Here is a 15,460-nt window from a genome sequence, read left to right on the forward strand (position 1 = left end):
GCCCCACAGTCTGCAGAACCAGGGGCTGGCGACCTCGGGCAGGAACACTGGTGGGAGCCGATCCGCAAGAACACTCAAACCAGTGTTGCTCCATGGCGATCTGAACATCCAGGTTTTGCTGCTGAGGAGATGAGGGGTGGCCAGCCGCTGGGGCCTCAGCACTCTCCACTGGTGGGGTGCCCCTTATGCCGGTGGAGGGGGCAAACAAGATGGTGCAACCCTTCACCGCTTCCTGTGAGGGTTCAACTCTGTCGCCCACCTGGATTGGGCTGTTCATCACACACTTTCTCAGATGGTGGCTTTAAAAAAATCAATATTTCTGTCAAAGCCTGTTCTGTTAAGTAGTTTGTCATATCAACTGTGCCCAGTGATGGCAAACCACCCTTTCTTCAGTTACTTTTAAGGACTGTTGTTTTAAAATACTTGATAGCGGTATCAGGCTTTTCCCACTTTCAAATAAATTTAGCAAGGCTACATCAGTTGTTATCGACATTAATGACATGTTCATAAAGAGCAAAACAAGCAGAAGGTCCGCTAAAACTATTTATTAGGAAAACAAAAACACATAAGGAAATCTTCAAAGTAGATTGATTTGAATGCATATGAAACAATATTTTGATGGAGTATCACAAAAGGAAGATTTCAAAATATAGTTTTTAAATAGCTTCATAAATAATTTTTAAAAATCTTTTAGAGGCAAAATGCTTTGTAGATGTTAGAATATCTTAGGTATGTAGGTTTTATTGCATTTTCTGTAGAAAATGCACCCTAGGTAAATGGAAGTGCCGACAAATGATCTTGTCCATAGTTCATTGCTGATTCAAACTCTTTGAAGCTAATAAGGCCATCGGAATCCTGATCAACTTCCCTAGAAAAGAAAAACACTCCAGTTACTTAAAAATCATTAGAAATTTATATACGGTATTCTACTTATTCTCTTTCAGAGGATAGCAATGTTGGTCTGCAGTAGAGCTGAATTTGAGTCCAGTAGCACCTTAGAGACTAACAAGATTTTGGGGGTATAAGCTTCAGAAAGTCAATGTATCTGACAAAGTCAATGTATCTGACTTTCAAAAGCTTATATCCTGGAAACCTTGTTGGTCTCTGAGGTGCTTCTGGACTCGAATCTAGCGGTACTTATACTGTATCTCCTTATTATGGACTACTGGTTTTTACACACTTTGAAGATTGGTTCTCATTTGGCAAAGACAGAAATATCAAAGAAGAAGAAGAGTTTGGATTTATATCCTCCCTTTCTCTCCTGTAGGAGACTCAAAGGAGCTTACAATCTCCTCGCCCTTCCCCCTTCTCAACAAACATCCTGTGAGCTAGGTGGGGCTGAGAGAGCTCCAGAAAGCTGTAACTAGCCCAAGGTCACCCCGCTGGCGTATGTGGGAGTGCACAGGCTAATCTGAATTCCCCAGATAAGGCTCCACAGCTCATGCAGCAGAGCAAGGAATCAAACCCGGTTCCTCCAAATGAGAATGCACCTGCTCTTAACCACTACGCCACTGCTGCTCAATAAGCTGATCATTTTACAACAGATAACATTAATTTATGACAATGTGATAATATGTTTTGCCAGTGCCCTTACAACTAGTTGCTGAAATTTGAATATTTAAGGCAGGTTACCTATCTTATCTCTTAACTGCGTGACACACGCTGAAACAGAGACGAAAAGGCAAATGATGCTTCGAAACAGCATAGTAGGACAATGCTGTGACCTCAGTGAACAAAACTTACTTGCTCCTTACTGAACTCTTTAATTGCCTGTGCAAGATCACAGTGCCAAACCATAATATAAAACCTCGAAGAAGGTCCACGAGAGTGCAGGATGGCAAGGGATACCACGTGAATGCTTCAGTTTTGTTGGCATGCTGAGGCATTACATGGCAACATCACAGTCTTTGACCTCCTAAGTACTCTGCATAAGTAATCACTGCAGAGCTCTTATTAGGAATGAAGAATTAACCTTAGTGATGGTCTAGGATAGAAAAACAGCTTGTATTTCCCTGATTGGCTTTCAGTCCATGAGTCACAATTGGCCATGCAGGAGATATTACTCGCTGCTTCTACAGGTTCTGTTAAACACAAAACCGCACAAAAAAACCACTTGTTTTTGAGTAGTCCCCCAGGAAGGGTGCAATTCCAGTTAATTGAAAAGAGTATTTTAAATTATCAAATTATCTAGCTACATTCCCCAAGGCAATACTAATACTAAATAGGATGTTTGCACTTTGTTGGAATAAAATTATTCAGATGAAGAGTCCAGACATTTTCTTTAAAAATATTTCAAGGCAAAAAAGAACAAAGTCTGATTTCATTTTGGAGGGCCTTGAAATATCTTTTATTGATATTTTACCTCCTATTGTATTAGATTAGTAATAGGTGATTAACCCTTACTGTACAGTTTGATCAAACTTGCGACATTTTGTCACAAAATATGCCAGCTTTTAGTTATACAGCATAGCGAGTAACAAAGCAAGCTATAGTCTGGGAAGTCCTTGCTTCAAATCTTGCCTGTCTAAGTGGTTTTAGACAAGGTTGCTGCCTCTGTTTCAGGCATCCCTCACAATAGGATTGTGGCTTAGATCTGAAGTAGCATGAATAGATATCAGCAACTAGAAGGGGGCCTTACTGCCCCACTTCCTGCTGCATCCACCATAACATTGTCTATAGCAGTGGTGGTGAACCTATGGTACTCCAGATGTTCATGAACTACAATTCCCATCAGCCCCTGCCAGCATGGCCAATTGGCCATGCTGGCAGGGGCTGATGGGAATTATAGTCCATGGACATCTGGGAGTGCTGTAGAGTCACGCAATTAATGGTTCATAGGAACCTTGCAGGATTAAATTCGACAATGGAAAGTGGAAATTAGCAAAAGGTGACCTTCCACAACCTGAAAACAAGATCTGGATCCTAGCCAGTGTATATGAAGTCCTTTGAAAATAGAAGTCTTCACTGAACACAGAGTTTTAACATTCTGGAGCTGCTCTTTACTGGTTACAAACATCCCAAATGGATGAATGCTTTCCCATTGTTCTGAATAATTTATAGAATGGAGTTTTCAATTTTCTATTCACATTGGAATTTTTCAATCCAAAACCCAAAAAGAACTGGTACAGAATTGTAACAACATACTGATAAACGTGATTGTAGTGCTAAGAATTAAGCAATTTATACCACTTTTACCCACCTTCAGCAATATGAAAAGTTGAATAGCTATTAAGCTTAATAGCGCCTCGTGTAGTAATTCCAGACATTTGTGAGGTCGGGTGGGTGGAGATTGGAGGGAGGCAAAATCTAGTCACAACCTGGAAAATCCAAGGTTTCCTGCATTTTTAAGATGAGTATAAGCAGCCACAGTGGTGATTTGTTGGCTTTTGAGGGGAGAGGGGGTTTGATCTTGCTCCCTCACTGTTTACTAAATCCCAACAGCTCCCAGAGAGTTGCTGTTTGCTTCCAGGGGAAAAATATATAGATACCAGGAAGATGGGGGGTGTTGCAAGTTTTCATCAGGAAAATAGAATAGTTTAATCATTAAATGCCCCGTTCAGACTACATTAATTGTGAATCAGGTATTTATGTCTGAGGTAAACTAAACCAAAATAAGTGGTGGGTGCCTTGATTTTACTTTTAGGTATGAATCTGACCTAGTTCAGACATTTTTTAATCAACATTTGAGGCCTCATTTAGCAAAGTTATTTTAGGAAACAATTTTATGTTTAGTATAGCATAAAGAACTCATGTGTTTTAATAGTGTCTTAACACCATCTGGAAGTATTGTTATAGATACTATATAGATACAGTGTAAACTGAATGGGTATTCATTGCTGATTTTGTTGTTATTATTCCATGTTTGAATCTGCTCTGAGTCTACAAGGGAATGGGCAAACAATAAGAAAGAACAAATTCCAATTGTGTTAACAATAATGGCTTGATGAGATGGAACACAAAAGTCTGACTTAAAACTATTCGGTGCTGCCATTTCTAGTTTACTCATCTTGAGGCATACCATGTTGAGTTCTTTTCCCAGCTGGGACCTGATCCAAAGCAAGCATAACCCCCTAATCTCCACCATTTAACCCCACAACAGTCCTGTTAGGTAGATTAGTCTTAAATGTGTGTGACTGGCCCACCCACCCAGCAAACTTCCATGGCAGAGTGGGGACGTGAACCTGGATCTCCCAGATTCCAGTTCAACACTCTAACCACTACACCAAGCTGTCTCTAGTTGACAAGCACAATGGTCTCTGCGTATTTTTTTTTTCACATGTCTGAAGCGGATGAAATGTTTGCGTTTTGATATGTAAATCTGGTGCAATATGCAGCCTAAAGTAACTGCAGTTCAGAGTTGTTTATTAACTTCCCATGGCCAAAAAAAAAAAAAAAGAAATTAAAAAAATCAAGTATGTATTTTGAAGCATTGAGCACCTAAGGCCTATCTTTTCCTGGAACTGCAACAGTAATTAGTACCATAACTTAACTCACCGCGGAATATAAATTACCCTCTCATTAAATTAGATAATTAAAGTCTCCTGAAACTGAGTAGCCCTCCCCCATGCACCTTGTGCATTAAGGAGCCTCCATTTGGAATATTTTAAACCTAATGTATTGTGTAAGTAGATACTCAAGGATGATATTGCCAGTTTTTTAAAGGTTCCAAATGGCTTATGTAGGTCACACTCCAAAAGCAAGCCCCCCTCCCTTTCATGTAAAGATAAAAGATCAAACCAACTAGCTTGGTATAGGCTGCCCTATAAGAACTAGTATAGCTGCCCTCCTGCCTACACCCCCCCACTCTGGGCTGGGCCAATACCACTGAGCATTACCAGGTTGTGTTATCCCCAGCTAGTACCATCCAGGAAGCCGCGCCATGTCAAGACACCTGTATCCAGCAATCAGCAGGCTTTGTTGTCCTTCATTTTTTTCATGTCCCCTTGTTCTTTTTCATTTCAAAATACGATACATCTAAATTAAACAATTCTAAGTAGCTCTATGTAGAAAAAAAAGTGATGATCCTTTTTTGTTCACTGTAGTGAACATTAGATTTATAACCAACATCATACCCTGCCTTTCTTCCCAATGGGAACCTAAAGTGAGTCTTTGTGTAGTCCCCCCTCCTCCATTGTATCCTCACATTAACGCTGTGAGGTAAGTTAGCCTGAGGCTGGGTGACTGGTCCAAGGGCATCCCCACGTCTCCCTGGCAGAGGTGGAATTCAGTCCTAATTATCCTTAATCCCATGTCATTTACACATATGTGGTCTCCTTTGCTTTGAGCGGAAATTCCCTTTGGGTTTGAGTTTTGTTTGTGCATGTTTCCCCCTTTTCAGCACTCACCCCGCTCTCAGATCTGACAATCCCTGCAGTTTCCAAAGTTTATAAATGGTAAAATGTTTTTTCCCTTTGCAGGAAATCCGCATGTTACACTTCCTTGATTTTCATTCCCTCCCCTCTCTCTCCTGCCCATGCCACCCACTCTACTAACCAACATTTCAGGACATGGTTTCTTTTCTTTTTTAATTCACTGTTGAAGTCTATTAATGGAGTGTTGAACTTTGTCTGGCCTGTAAGTCCTTGGTGACTATGGATGACAGAGGTGGATGAATAGACAGAAAACTAAAGGAATATAGTTTAATTCTGTAAAAAAATTCCACTCTTCTAGAGGTAGCTGGACCCATGGAAGGTTTTGACAAAATATTCATTGGCAACAAGAAAGAAAGAAAGAAAGAAAGAAAGAAAGAAAGAAAGAAAGAAAGAAAGAAAGAAAGAAAGAAAGAAAGAAAGAAAGAAAGAAAGAAAGAAAGAAAGAAAGAAAGAAAGAAAGAAAATGCGACAATCACGGGAGAGCTATTCCACAAGCGACTGAGAATCTTGTCCTTCAATTTTTGATCTGCACTGAGACCACAGATAAACCACATTTCTAACTTTAAAATAATATTTTATACATTATGAGGATTAAAATACTATTGTGTACACTTTTTAATAACAATTCTTCCTTAAAGTATAGCATGTTGCATTTTAGGGGAAATTTCCCACAGAAAATTTCCAAAACATTCACTGGTAAAAATTCTCCCTTTGACATTTCTCCCTATTTCTTGCTCCACTTAATGAATCACAAGCCATGTTTTAACTAGAGCTGTCACTAAGGCCAGCTTCCTCAAGACGTGGCAGAAAAAAACGCCCGGGAGACGGGTAAAACGCCGGCTTCCAGGTCGCCATTCAGATCGGGCGAGCTGCAGAGCAGCTGCGCCGCTCTGGGGCCACGCCGGGTTGGTCTGCCAAGAGCCGCCGCGATTCCCAGAATGCTGGGAAGCCGCTCTTTTGGGAATATCAGCCATGAAGCCGCCGCTGGGTTTAACGGGCAGCGTTTTCAATAATCACTTCGGCCCCGGCATTACCATCCTCGGGTATCTGTTTGAACCTGGCGCGCGCTGCCGGAAACGCCTGGGGACACGCCTCTTTGCCTGGCGCCGCCGAAAGCAGGCGCGCAAGAGGGCCAGGGGGGGGGGCGTGTCCCCAGGCCTCGGCGACGTGCTGGAGGCCCAGGGACACGCCGGGTCGGCCGGGCGCCGGCGCTCCGCGGCGCCGGCATCCCGCCTCTTCCCGGGACCGTCCCTGCGGACGGTCCCAGGGTCTTCGGGTCGGCGCGAAATGCGCCGACCCAGCCGTTTCCGCTGCCGTGCGGAAACGGCCTAAGGTTCACTGGCTTTGATTTCAAGGTAAAAGCAGTGCTGAGGGGGAGCTGCAGAACATTTCCCCAAATCCTTCTTAACTCACCTTTCTCAGTCCTATTGATTGCCATTTGTTTCTCTATCTGATGCTGCTTCAGCATTATTTGTATTTGCCTGGCTAGTTTCTTACTCCCTCCAGGGTGAAGCTGGCTAACCAGGGATCACACAGTCAATATGATGTCATAATGCAATACAGTTCAGATGAGGCTATGGATTGACATTGCTAAGAAGAAGTGAAGCTGGCTTAGAAAGCAATGCTGCCTGTACTGGTCACTGTGGCTGGCCCTAGCCAACTGTGGGAACATTGCCACAAAGTGGAGAAGGGAACCCTATGTGCATCACCCTACACTAGGGAAAAGGGTGGGATAAAAAGGCAAGAAAGAGAGATAGGAAGAGAGTTGTGAGAGCAGACAAATCTTATGGATAGCAAATACTCTTGCAGTAATTGCTAATGGACAGTGGTGAAAATGTCTCTGAAACTTCCCTTGTCCCATTTGATACAACCCTGACCATAGAGAGAAGAATTTAAAATTTGATATGCCAGGGCAGGAACTTATAAACTGAACATACTTGGTTATGGGCATACAAAATACGTAACAGTAGTATTATAGATGTAGTACAACATCATATACAAGATAAATGAAAAGTCAAAGTCTAAGATTAGTCATAACAAGTTGAATAACAAATAAGGCTAGGTACATTAAATGGAGATCAACGTCACCATGTTAAACTAGCTTGCGAACCTCCTTGAGACATCCAGTTGTGTTCTCAGTTACAAGGAACATTTTTGCTCCTGAAGATGTAATTCAGGGGTCCCCAACCTGAAATTGACACAGGGTGGTGGAAACGATCGCAAACTGGCTGCCACAGGAGGTGGAGTCAATTAAAAAATGGCTGCCGCAGGATGTGGAGACAACCACAAAATGTCAGAGATCAAGATTAAATATAACTGTAATAGTTACTGTTCAAAATTTCAGAATGAAGCTCTGTTTAACAGTATGCCTCTCAATCTGTTCAGCCAATCCAATGCACTGCCGTGAAAACACCCTCCCACTCTCTGAGGCCATTTCTGCACAGCCAATTTCAGTGTTGTGCAGTTGGTATTATTGGCAATACTGCAGCAATGGAGCGTTCACATAGCCGGCTGCTTCATGGACAGGTAGCGCATCAGCTGAACCGTGGCGCTTTGCACGGATCTGCTTCGCAAATAGCGTTCCTTTTTCCTCAGGGTAGATGTCACGGGCTTTTGGCACCAGGATTGGCCAGTGTGGGCCGCCATTGTGGGGGGCGGGCTCTGCAGCACCGATTCCCAATGGGCACTTTGCACAGCACCAGCTGTGGAGAGCTGTTCTTGAAAAGACCGCCTCATTTTCTAATACACTGTTGTGGGGCTGCTGGAGTGTTGCTGCATCGCTGCAGCGGCGTTTCTGCAGCGGCGGCCGTGGAAAATCTCTGCCCATAAAGCTGTTTTTACTGTCATTTTACCGGCTTTTTTTTGCCCATGCGGAAACGGCCTGAACATACTTGTTAGGCACCAGGGAATGTGCTGCAGGGCACTATGGTACCTACCGGCACCCCATTAGGGACCCCAGACATAATTTGATTGTCAGAACTTTCACAGTAGATTTGATATTGTTGTATATCCCATATAGTACCTATTTGGGCTTTGTAACCCACATAAGTTCCCAGGATGTTAGAGACTGAAGGGAATTTTTAAAGGTCACCACACACACAATCTATTTCCACTGGCCTTTCACACAATCTTTCTCCACTGGCCTTTCCCAATCAATAAGAGGAGGCTGACAAATGTGCAATCCTTTTTTCTCCTGCACAGTGGGGGTATATTTCTCCTGCAAAATTATGATTATCCATTTTGGACCATCTGGGGAGAATGAAGTGCTCTTGTTAGAAACCCAAGGATGTCACAGGCTTAATTACAAATACCCAACTAGGAGCTTGCCACCCTCTGGGATTACTAACGCCTCTCACGTTCCTATGTAGTCTTACACAGGTGAATGTATCTCTTGGGAAATTGAGAATGTTCCTCCAATGTTTCTTAATCCTGACAGCTACTCCAGGCTTCAGGCTCTCATTTATTAAGTTGTACCTGAAAGCTGAATTAAGAATACAGCTTTGGGTCAATGGTGACCTACAGTTGAAGGGTCTTATAAATTCTTCACCTTCCAACACCGAACACTAATTGTACAAAGGCTTGAAACCCCCCAAAATTAATGCTGCCTGAAGCTCCCAAGGTGCTTCCAACCACTGTAAGTCATGCTTTCTCGCTGTCTGGAAGTCTCATGTGTGAATTATGCATGGCTTTCTGCTACCAATATTTTACTTACAGCTTTTTAATGAAACTGTCCCTGATGCTGTTTCATCAAGCCATATTTGCATGCTGATATACTACTATCTCTTAAGAGACAGTATGGAAGTTTGGTCTTTTTATTCTCCTTCTCCTATAATTGCCTCTACAGATGCATACTTTAAAAATTCCAATGCATTTAACTACTAGGGGTAGTTTCCTTCAGATAACACAATGGAAGGATGTTGCTGTTCTCAGAGGAGTCTATGTGCATCTCACTATCATAGGGCTGGGTCACCTGGAGAGCATCTGTAGATGGAACAATTGCTGCCCATGGAGCGTGCCCTTCTCAGCTCCCCCTTCCCACTGCAGCATCAAATATCTTCCAATACTGTTCAATTTGGGGGCATTTTGGGGAACATCAGGACTACAGCAGGAAGGGAACAATCTTGTCGTGCAGGGAGAACTTCTTCCATTTGAAAAAAATGCTCTGGTGGATCCAAGCCACAATCTGTCCAACCCATACTAAACTCTGGATCCCAAATCCATTTCCCAAGGCATCTGATCACTTTTCAACAATCCTTCAGTTCCTTCTTGCCCATTTTATATACTTCAAGCATTATGTTAAAGCTATATTTCCCTGCTTCTTCAACATCCATTACAATAAAACCACAATGAAAGATCATCCTCATGATAATCTAAATTACTAATTATTTGCTCAGAACTGATGGATAACTAAGCACTAGAAAATAATAAAGGGAGCTTCAAATCATTCATCATATCCAGTAAATTTCAGAATTTTTATAAAATGTAATCATGATACATAGAATGAAATAAAACAGAATTAAATAAGCATAGGCCTAGAGCAGGGGTCTGCAACCTGCGGCTCTCCAGATGTTCATGGACTACAATTCCCATCAGGCCCTGCCAGCATGGCCAATTTGAATTTGTAGTCCATGAACATCTGATGGGATTTGTAGTCCATGAACATCTGGAGAGCCGCAGGTTGCAGACCCCTGCCCTAGAGCAAGAACATTGGAAATTCTTTAACTCTAGCATGAATTTTCCCCTTTTGGATACACACCCTAAGGTGGTTAGAGGGTTTGTGTGCATTAGATTGTGTCAAGAGGCTAGACTCCTAGCAGAGTCACTCAGAGTCACTCACAGCTGAGACACCAGGCTAAGACCAGAAGAGAACAGACATTTCCAAAAGTGATGGGGACTGAAGAATCCTGGAAGTGTAGTTACAAGGAAGCAGCTGTAGAAGGCGACAATGGCAGAAAATCTTTCATAGGCAACAACAGTATCACTTCAGCTAAACCTGGTTAGTACTGGGCAGAAGAAAGCAATGGTTAGCCACTTCTGAGTATTTCTCACCTTGAAAACCCTATGATGAGACAATCCAAAACAAAAAACATCTAGTGCTGGACGAGAAAACCCTCAGGTTGGATGGCACTCAGTCATCTACTGGAGAAGACCTGTGGACAAGTGCGACTAGCGATATTCTTAATGACGCAATTGGACTAAAGCCAAAAGCCTGTTTAGTTGCCGATGTGAATGGATGCAAAAGGAAAGTCCAATGCTGCCACAGGAGGTGGTGATGGCCACTAACCTGAATAGCTTTAAAAAGGGCTTGGATACATTTATGGAGGAGAAGTCGATTTATGGCTACCAATCTTGATCCTCCTTGATCTGAGATTGCAAATGCCTTAACAGTCCAGGTGCTCGGGAGCAAAAGCCACAGAAGGCCATTGCTTTCACATCCTGCATGTGAGCTCCCAAAGGCACCTGGTGGGCCACTGCGAGTAGCAGAGAGCTGGACTAGATGGACTCTGGTCTGATCCAGCTGGCTTGTTCTTATGTTCTTATGCTGTTTAACACATATAACAGAGACATGGAATGTGAGAAGTATCAAGGCAAACTTGAAATTGTAAAATGAGAAATTGAACATTTAAGCACTGCAATCCTGGGAGTAAGTGAATTAAAGAGGACACAGAGTCAGGGAATGACATACACAGAAGTAACAATGAAGTCTGACTGAATAATATCAATTAGACTTCAGGGAAAGCCTATCAATGTAACCATCATTCAAGTTTAAGCTGCAACTACAGATGCTGATGAGGAAGAAACTGGAAGCTTTGATACAAGTGTCCAGGAAGAAAATGATCACCCATGTAAACAAGAGGTGCTGATAATCATAGGTGACTGGAATGCAAAAGTAGGAAACACAGCAGAAAAACATATTCTTGGAAGATTTGGGCTAGGAGTACGAAATGAAAAACAAGAGTGACTCGTGGAATTCTGTGAAGACGACAATTTGCTCTTTGTATACAAGTTTAAGGCAACCAAGCAGACGATTGCATATGTGGACATCACCAGATGGCCAACCTTATGTATAATAAAAGGCAGGGCCGGAGCGAGGGGGAACTGAGCCTGGGGCACCCTAACCCTGCCAAGCCTACGCCCACCCCAGAACACCCCTGCTATGCTCCCGCCCCAGCACGCCTCCGGTGCTTCACGTGCCCCCCGCCCCCTTGGCGCTATGCCACTGATAAAAGGCAGTGGTGCCTTGACACCGCTGCTCCATGGGCAGCAGAAGCCTTCCCACTTCTCCACCCTCAACAGCCAGCCCAGCCCCCTTCCCGAGACCCACAGGCCTCAAAAAAGGTGGGGCAGAAGCAGTTCCGATCCTGCCCGCTGGCATGTTCAGTCCAGCATGTTCAGTCTAGCAAGCAAGATCAGTGCCCCCACCTCCCTTCCAGAGGCCTATGGAACTCGAGAAGGGAGGTGGGACAGCAGCCGTTCCAATCCTGCCTGAGGGACTCAGCATGCTCAGTCCAAAAAGCAGGTTTGTGCCCCCATGCCTCCCCCAACACCAAGCATCCCCATTCCACCCACCTCTCACCCAAGCCTCACCTTTCAACCCTCCTACCACCCCAAGGAACTCTGTTCCATCCTCTCCGACTCCAAGCCTCTCCTTGCAGCCCTCCCCCACCCCAAGCCATTCCTCTCCACTATCCCCTTATCCCCACCTTCCCAAACCACATCTGTCCAACCTCTCCCACCCCCAAGCCACAGACCCAAAACCAGGTAGGTGGCAAGCATCGCATCGCGCTGGGAGTCGGGGGGGGGGGGGAGGCCACTACAGCCCCGGTAAAGTCCATTGCAGGGCAGATGCTTCCTCGTCCAACTTTTGCTAGGACCAATTGCCTCTCCCCCTAAATGGGCTTTGATGCTAGTAGAGAAATAAAAGATTACATAATGGTAAACAGAAGATGGAGAAGCTCTATACTCTGCTAAAACAGGGCCACAAGCAGATTGTGGTACAGACCATAAATTGTTAATAACAAAAATTAGAATACAGCTGATTAAAAACACCAAAATATCCAGAGTGCCAAAATACAATCTAAACAACATTCTAGAAGACTTTAAAGATCATATAAACAACAGATTTGCATTACTAAGTTCAAGTGAACATGAACCATAAGAACTATGGGTTGAAACCAGAGATATCATCAGGGAAGAATGCACAAAGACTATTCCTGAATGTATTGTCAGAGACTTTCTCAGCTGAAAACGACTGGATGTTGTGGGTTTTCTGGGTTCTGTGGCCAAGGTCTGGTAGTTTTTGCTCCTAGCGTTTCGCCTGTATCTACAGCTGGCGTCTTCAGAAGCATGCCTCCAAATTACGGGGTTGCCATAATTATAGGGACGCCATAATTCCAAAGCGACTTGACATCACTGAACATGCACACACAAACACACCCAGAGTATAAATTAGGCAGCTAATGTAGGATGCCTCAATGATCAAAAGGCTATAGGGAAACAGTAGCCTCAGTTCCTCTTCCCATGAAGCTTTGCTCCACCCCCCCCCCTCTTGCTCTCTCTTTCCTCTTGGAATCTTTGCTTCTAATCATTGCCTCATCTGTACCCATGCCTCAGCTTCTTCCTTTCTCTCAGTCTGATGCATTTGTACCCCACATTTGCAGCAGTGTTAACAAAATAACCATCACATGACTGGCCCCAGATAGTTTGGGACTTTAATACCTAAAAGATTGCCTCCTCCCATAAGTCCCTGCCTGACAATTAAGACCTGGAGACAGGGTTTTTATCAGTGGTATCACATCATCTTAGGAATTCCCTCCTTGAGGTTTCCTTGGCACCTACCTTACTATCACACTAAGGTGAGAGACCAAAATATTTATTTTTATACAATCTTTTAACTATGTGTTCCATCTTAGAGGGGGGTTTTTTTAATCTGCTTCTAACCTAAGGACAGTTTTTATTTAGGCAGCTGAATGTTTTTATGCCTAATTTTCAATAGTGTGTTTATGATTAAGAGGGAAATGTGGTTGGGTCAGGGTCAAGTGATTGATTTCTTTTTTGCTTGCTTCAGACCTTGGCAAATGTGACTCTTGCTTCACCAACACCTGCCATTCACAGCTGTCTAGACCAGCTTTCTCAACCTTTTGACCCTGAATGAACCCTTGAAATATTTTTCAGGCCTCAGGGGACATTGAAGTTCAAATAAAGGCTATAAGTTATAAAATTATTATATTTTTCCATGTGCAAGCCTGTAGATAGATAGATAGATAGATAGATAGATAGATAGATAGATAGATAGATAGATAGATAGATAGATAGATAGATAGATAGATAGATAGATAGATAGATAGATAGATAGATAGATAGATAGATAGATAGATAGACAAATGAATGGAGCAGGTAGGCAGGTAGGCAGGTAGGTGGGTGGCAGTGGGTAGGGTAGGCAGGGTAGGCAGTGGCAGGTAGGTGCAGGCAGGCAGGCAGGTGGGTAGGTAGGCAGGCAGGTGGGTAGGTGGTGTTAAGGAAAATGTCTCAGAAGATTTAAATTCATCATAATCATTATTATCATTAAACTTATTGGTACCATCATTAAACTTATTCTAGAATCCTCTTTTTCTTTCTAACACCTCTTCTTCAAAAACTGCCACACTGGACTCTTATGACTTAGAACGTGCATGAAATTTATTTAAAATAACAAGATAAAATAACTACAGGAAAACTAAAGGGGAAAGATACAGGAGGGAGTCACTGATGTCACAGACCAAGTTGGATGAGTCCATTTAATTTCTTGAAAAATGCGCGCACACACCCTTCCTGCAAATACAGCATTCGTCTCAATGGTCTCCCCTATCTTGTGTCAAAAAACAATATTGGATTCAATCAAATAAACTCAGTCCTACAGGGCACTACCAGAGAGCTCAAAAAGAGAGGCAACTAGTTTTTTGTTTGGTCTCTGCTTCTTCCTGCAATAGTGCATTGCCCTAATATGCTATTGTTTTTAAATAAATTATGATCCTCCAGGGAACTAGTAACCTCTTGTGGAACCCTAGGGTTTCTCCAAACCCGGTTGAGAAACCCTGCTCTAGACTGTATCAGTGTAGGTTGTTGCTCACCTCTTGTGGGCTCATATTCATTCTTGACCCTTTGTTTCAGGACTGTTCAGCAAGTTCCTTTCCTTTTTTCTGTGTGCAAACATATCTGAGATGCAGGAGGCAACTGGAGGAATGCTGCTGTCACAGGGGCAATAATGCCTTCCCAAATGATGCACTTCTATACTCTATATTACTATTCAGTGTTCACAGTATCTGTTCTAGGGGGAATGGATGCTTGATAAAGGATCTCCTGGCAAAGCTGTTCAAGAAGAAAAGGAAGCCTAGCAGAAGCATTTTTAGCTTATTAACAACATTTATACCATGCCTTTCTGCCATAATTAGGGTCACCAAAGCAGCTGATTTTTTTAAAAAAAATACATCATAAAAACATGTCTTGAAGCCATTAACACTAAAAAAAATTAAAATAAAACACACATTCAAAAACATGAGCACAACTAAATATAGGGCACGAAGGAGAGATCACTGAGGAAACAACTAAAAAATCTTCTCTCCCTGATAGCAGATGATAATAGAAAGGGTCAGGTGAGTCTCCCTGGGGAGAGACTTCCAGGTTTGGTGCCACCACCAAGAAGGCCCTTTGCCGGGTTACCTGCCACAAGCAGCATCTCAGAAGATGACCACAGTGGTCGGGCAGGTTTGTGACCAGATGGTCCTTCAGATATCCTGGTGACAACATTTTGCACCAACATCCTGGTCACAACATTTTGCACCAACTGAAGTATCCAAATGCTTGTTAAGGGCAACTCCACGTAGACTGCCTGACAGTAGTCTCACCCACGTATCACCAGAGCACGCACCACAGTGGCCAGATCTTTTCTGCTCAGGAAAGGCCACAGCTGGCTGACAATTCAAAAGCTGACAGAAGGCACTCCTGGCCACGGCCATTATTGTAAAAAGGTAATATGAACAGCAAGCTCTAAACTGGCAGGCACTGTTCAGGTTTATGAAGCTTTCAGTAAAGCACTGCATCACTTAGGG

At 43.2% G+C, this 15,460-nt stretch overlaps 1 protein-coding gene across 1 annotated transcript in view; it reads right to left on the reverse strand.

Moving 5' to 3' along the window:
- Positions 1–538: 538 nt before the first annotated feature.
- EFCAB11 (EF-hand calcium binding domain 11) overlaps positions 539–15,460 on the reverse strand; it is a 68,848-nt gene continuing 53,926 nt past the window's right edge. Inside the window, exon 6 of the mRNA XM_048485348.1 lies at positions 539–868. Within this exon, the coding sequence (XP_048341305.1) occupies positions 769–868 (100 nt within the window). The 3' untranslated portion in view covers positions 539–768. The remainder of the gene's footprint in view (positions 869–15,460) is intronic.

This window comes from Sphaerodactylus townsendi, linkage group LG02 (genome assembly GCF_021028975.2).
Source record: "Sphaerodactylus townsendi isolate TG3544 linkage group LG02, MPM_Stown_v2.3, whole genome shotgun sequence".
NCBI classification, from domain to species: domain Eukaryota; kingdom Metazoa; phylum Chordata; class Lepidosauria; order Squamata; family Sphaerodactylidae; genus Sphaerodactylus; species Sphaerodactylus townsendi.